This window comes from Amblyomma maculatum, chromosome 4 (genome assembly GCF_055883805.1).
Source record: "Amblyomma maculatum isolate TAMU_Amacu chromosome 4, ASM5588380v1, whole genome shotgun sequence".
Taxonomy (NCBI): domain Eukaryota; kingdom Metazoa; phylum Arthropoda; class Arachnida; order Ixodida; family Ixodidae; genus Amblyomma; species Amblyomma maculatum.
The window spans coordinates 19,490,015-19,495,275 of NC_139347.1; the positions used below are offsets into that span (position 1 = coordinate 19,490,015).

The following is a 5,261-nucleotide window of genomic DNA, read 5'->3' on the forward strand; positions in this document are numbered from 1 at the left end:
ACAATCCTCGGAATAGTACATCAAACGCCATCACTACACCGGCGTTTACATAGATGGTGTTGTATGCAAATGTGGTTTGAAGCCATGCTTGAAGATGACAAGGGACAGCCCAATATACAAACAGTGAATCAAACGGTTTTGCATCGCTTTCTCAATGATGAAATTCGGCTAAAGAAGACAGTATCGAAGTGTTAGGTATGACGTAGGAGTTGCAACGTCAGAGTACCAATAAGTAGTTATATGTGGGATGAGAACAACGTCATTCTTCGGCCCCAGGCGAAGATCATGTACGCGCATAATATTCTTGGCAATCATCTTCTCGCATCTATTTTGGGAAGCCACGTACCCTAATCAACTAGTGAAACTAGCACCACTTCCCATGGCATATAGTGAAATTAGACGAACAGATAGAGGTACAGCACAACCATGCCATGAGTTTTTACTATAATGAATGACTCGATAAAGCCCATCTCTCACGTAGGTGGTGCTCTACAATTAATGCAGACCTCAAAACAATACCACGAGAACAGGTTATTTATAAAGAGTTCTTGGAAGATGCTCGACAGCACCATATGATATCCTGGCAATGAATTTCAAGACTATTCAATGTTGCATCCGAGGAAAAGAAAGATGCCTTGCAATATTTTGCGAATCACCCATGTTAGCAGCCTTCCTGCAGTTCTCGGCAGCTGAGATGAATTGGTCAAACCCTTATGGTAAAGGTTGAAGGAACATGCAGGTAAGGCTGAAGCTTCAGTTGAAGGCACGGGTCAGCCATACCGTGCACAATCATTAAATGAGGACCCCAATGCATGCACAATATATTTCATGGACAAATTTTGCACACCATTCCAACCTTAATAGGTTAAGGTAAGACGCTGCTAGAGCATTAAGATTTGGAGACGTTTTGAAACTACGTGGATAGAAAGCGCAACGACTCCCCCTCCTCTCTCGGTAGCTGGGGCAATTCGATGCCTGGTTTACGCGTGTAGTTGGACACGTGCGGTAGGGACAGCAGTTCCGGCTCCATCTTGCGCATAATGTAGATCCACACTTTCCGTCGACGCAAGGAGGGCGAAATGTCGTCGCACACTGTCGACGACGGAAAAGAAGTTCTGGCTGTTGCTTCGGCTTCAGTGTTCGCTGGCTGTGGCTGAGGCAGTAACTCGACGTCTTCCAGCGACCTCGCGTAAATGTCTGGGTGTGACTCCAGCTGGTCGAGGAACTTCAGCATTTGGTCATCCACACTGTAGACTTCTCCGAATACCTCCTGCGCAATCACAATATCCAGACACGAGCAAGGTAATTAAAATTTGTTTTAGGAACCCTGTAACGTATCACATATTGATTTGCTTCATTTGGCTGCAACAAAAAAAAAAAAATAATGGACGGTGGAGTTGTTTCACCGCTCTAATACCAGGATGTAGATACATGCTTCGAGTTTGTTGCGGCTAATATTTGGCCAAAAAAAAAAATGTATTCACATGTAGAGATGCAGAAATGTAAATTATCTGCAATAAAATTTTCATGAAATGTGATAATGTTTAGCATCCGCGCACTATCAAACATTCACCTACAAATAACTTGTTTAGGAATGCTTCTCATTAAAATATTGAACTTGCTGCAAGGTAAGAGCACTGTGGAGCTGCAGAATCGAATTTTTCAACTGTACATTATTCCAGGATGGAATGTTTCTCCCCTGTGTTCCCGCTTCGAATGAAGAGCTCTTTGATAACTTTACTCAGGCGTTGGTGGCTTTACTCTCACTAGGCAATAATCAGGAACTCTGTGCAAAACTAGGAAATATAGAGATGCCGGCCGAAACATTGAAATTCGGCTCAATCTGTTTTGTATGGAAACCATTATCTGTTTTTGTCAAAGTGTGCCGTTTGTGGCTGGGCATATTTAAATTAGCAGATGGTCGTACATTTAAAGACGGTTGCATTAGCAATCGGTTGACGTTAAAAACTTAATTCTTTTTCTCTCATCATGTTTCTGTTTCGGTTTGAACAGTTAAATATTGACGATGTGGTCATGAGCAAGTACTGTTCATGTGAGGAATACAAAAAAAGCAATATGGCCGCTGCTTTGTTTTTTATAAACCAACTCTTATGTAATCGTTTCCAATAACTATAATCACAGAAATTAAAAGGAAACAATAAAATCATAGTTATTCTCTGCCTAACATGTCTTCTAGACTCAATTTACGTCCTGGGAATCGTTAGGCTATTGAAACTGAAGCCCACGCATGAGAAAACGACTCATTTATAGATTTTACAGCTCGTGCAGGCGAATTCCACGCTTTGAAGAATGTATGCTGTTGTCTTGAGCAGCACTTGAACTAAATAAACATGCATCCAGAAATTAGGATACTCCTCTCCGGCATACGGCATTGCACCATCATTCAGAAATTGTTCAGCCATACACTGCTTCTCTGCGATTGGGCAGCAACATGTGCACTCTATAAATACTTATTTGACTATTAGGGGTGGAAGGGGGGGGGGGGGGGGGGGGTCGAAGGCGTACTATAGGGAAACTTTAGCAATTGCACTGGGGAAGCCTGTAAATGTTGAAAGCTTGCTACAAATTGTAGTCAGGAAGAATAAGCAGAATTAGGAATTATACTTTGATCAGGAAGAAAGCTGGATATAACGATTGGCTTATTTTAACCCTAGTTTGTGGCCAATAGGGGGGCGGAGGGGGGGGGGGGGGGGTTCAGGCTAGTGGAAGTTTAGGGGAAGGAAGGGTGCATTTCACTTTGTCTTAGAAAGCACTACCTTTAAATTTGGTCCTCTTTTTCACATATCAACCTCAGTTACACTTACTATATGCCGGCATGAGATTCTAAGCTCACAACATGAAGTCACATGAAGTCACCAATGAATACCTCTCGCTTTTCGTTGATGTTTACTGATGATGTGTGCGCATTGCCGTCGTAATCCCTGATACCAAAGCTTTTAGGAATATTCAGGGAGCTTGCATGGGTGTCTGAATGCACGCGGATACATTCTGGTGACCCTTAAAATTTACCGAACCCTACTTATGAATACAATTTCGAGCATATTCACTTGTATTGCTGCGCATTCCGAAGTCCTTGGCCGCCCTTTCAGCAGTCAAGCCTGTCATTTGAAATTTCATCGTACGATTTCCGTCTAATTTTCCATTTCCCTTTTGTACAGGCCTATAGTGTGCTTCTTACTCGCGAAACTCGCCATGTTCTCCACCCCTAAGCCTTTATAGCCCTGCATTTAGCTATCCTCGTTTCTCCACTGTGGTTTCTTGAATACTGCCTTATTTCCTCATTTCTTTCCTCAACACTCGGAGAATTCTCCAGCGATACAAATGCTCAAACATGGCTGCGTAACGGTTCTTGTCACTTTTTCTCAAGCGTGCTTCGCATAATTGTTTACCCTGCGTATCTCGTGGTATGGGCTGTTTCTGTCTGTGTCTGCCTCATTTTTAGATTTGTCAGCAAGAACTAATGTGAATCTCCCTTAAGATTTCTGGTTTACTTCCACGAGAATTGGTTGTTTCATATTTAGGAACAATGCAAGTAAGCCTTGGTTGACACAATTACGTTCTTCCAGACGCCTCTCAGCGCTTCATACTTAATATACCAAATAGCATGTTAGGTTTCTCTATCGCGACATTTGTCTTCTCAGCTCCCTGGTAGCATGGTCATGCAATTCAACGTTACCTTTGTTTAACTATGCCTCAGGCCATCTATACCAACATATGGATATGCACTTCAGTTTGCTAATATGGAAGCATGGTCAAAATGGTAGTGGATCATTCTTGACATAGACTCATAGAGCAATAGACACGCGTGTAATATGTAGTTGCTTGTTTACTTTTTCTCTATAATTAGAGGTATTGTTGTCATATGTACTTTACCATCGCCTTTTTTCGTGCTCTGTACATTTATAGTTTATTCTGCTTTGTTATCATCAGTGGTCAATGTTGGTTTTGAAATTTGTTATTGCATGCTCTATCAATGCATTGTATTTGTTTCCTGGACCTCGTCAAGCTGCGTGGGCAGCTTTTATTCAGCGAATCATCCAGGAATTTCTGGTACATAAAACTGAATTGAATTGAGTAAGTATGTGTTACCACTCTTTACGCCTGTGTCTCGCGCTTTGTCAAGATTGATTCACCTCACTGTATCCGTAATATAGATATATAGCTGCGTCGATTGCAAATATTCCCCGGTGCTGCCCCTACTCACGTGGCCAGCGCCTTCATATGGAAGCAGGCATGGTATTTCGTAGGGGGACACGAGAACGAGGGGCCATTTCTTAACCGTTCTTGCTGGGCCGACTAGCAACGCCCGGCCATCTGTGCCACCTGTCAGTACGTTGTTGTAGCCCTGGCCGCTCTTCAGGGTCCCATAGACAAATACTAAGTGCTGCGTCTCTTGAGTCCCAAATCCTGGCATGACGACGGACGCGGTCCGGTTAGCCGAGCAAATCTGCGTTTCAGAGAACGTGATCAAGCTGTAAGTGCAGGAAATGCATGGATCAGTGATACCAAAAATCAGTATGTTAATACCAAACCGAGCTCCTGGACTAACTTTGGAAAGTGCGCCTAAAAGTGGATCTCAGTTGTGTCGTTAACAAAGGGTGTTCTTGGAGGGCGGAGAGATAAAATATGCTTGAAAGGAGACAGGAGGTGCGCTTAAGGTATCGTTTTATGGGTACTTGCACTGAGGAGTGTAAACGAGTCAAATGCTAGAAAGGGAAGATTATTGATGACGAATAAAGGGCAGATAAGATAGCTCATACCCATTCTGCCCACAGGGCTGAGCGCGATCTGTTCGGCATGGGAAAGCATTGCATTAAAGATTAAAGACATTCAGCATGGTTTTTCATGCTTCAGACCACCATCGAACACGGGAATTCAGTGCGCAAAGGAGTCAGCTTAAGAACCTGCCCCACATTGTGGTGAAAAATGAGTCATGCACTCAAAATGCTCTGTTGTGAGCAATGTAAGTGATTTTGATGTCTGCGGTTCGTGCGGACGCAACTATGCGGGCTGACCAGCCATTCTGTTAAAGGCCTGGTGCGTGAGTATGTGTCTCAGTGTCTGCGCTACTTATATATATTTTTTCATTCTTTCTTTCCGGTCTCTGTCTCTTTGTTGTCGCGCCTTTCGATGGCACCATTATTGTGTTCTGTCGGCCTCCGCTCCCCTCGCTATTATCTTGCACTTCGCTGCATGTGGATAAACTTTCCGCTGCCAGCCAATGCCGCTGTTCGTCGTTT

At 43.4% G+C, this 5,261-nt stretch overlaps 1 protein-coding gene across 1 annotated transcript; it reads right to left on the bottom strand.

Moving 5' to 3' along the window:
• Positions 1 to 395: 395 nt before the first annotated feature.
• LOC146190381 (gamma-glutamylaminecyclotransferase-like) lies at positions 396 to 4,460 on the bottom strand. Its single transcript, XM_084599792.1, has 2 exons — positions 4,226 to 4,460; positions 396 to 1,270 (listed from the first exon to the last, which is right to left on the bottom strand). The coding sequence occupies exons 1-2, from the start codon at positions 4,433 to 4,435 to the stop codon at positions 914 to 916; spliced, it is 567 nt and encodes a 188-aa protein (XP_084455918.1). The 5' UTR covers positions 4,436 to 4,460; the 3' UTR covers positions 396 to 913.
• Positions 4,461 to 5,261: the final 801 nt, after the last annotated feature.

What these genes read in the sequence shown, in the direction of transcription:
- LOC146190381 (XM_084599792.1), bottom strand. Translation starts at nt 4,435, where the DNA reads ATGCCAGGATTTGGGACTCAAGAGACGCAGCACTTAGTATTTGTCTAT. An exon ending in CATATGAAGGCGCTGGCCAC is followed by an intron (nt 1,271 to 4,225) that starts GTGAGTAGGGGC and finishes GTGATTGCGCAG; the next exon opens with GAGGTATTCGGAGAAGTCTA.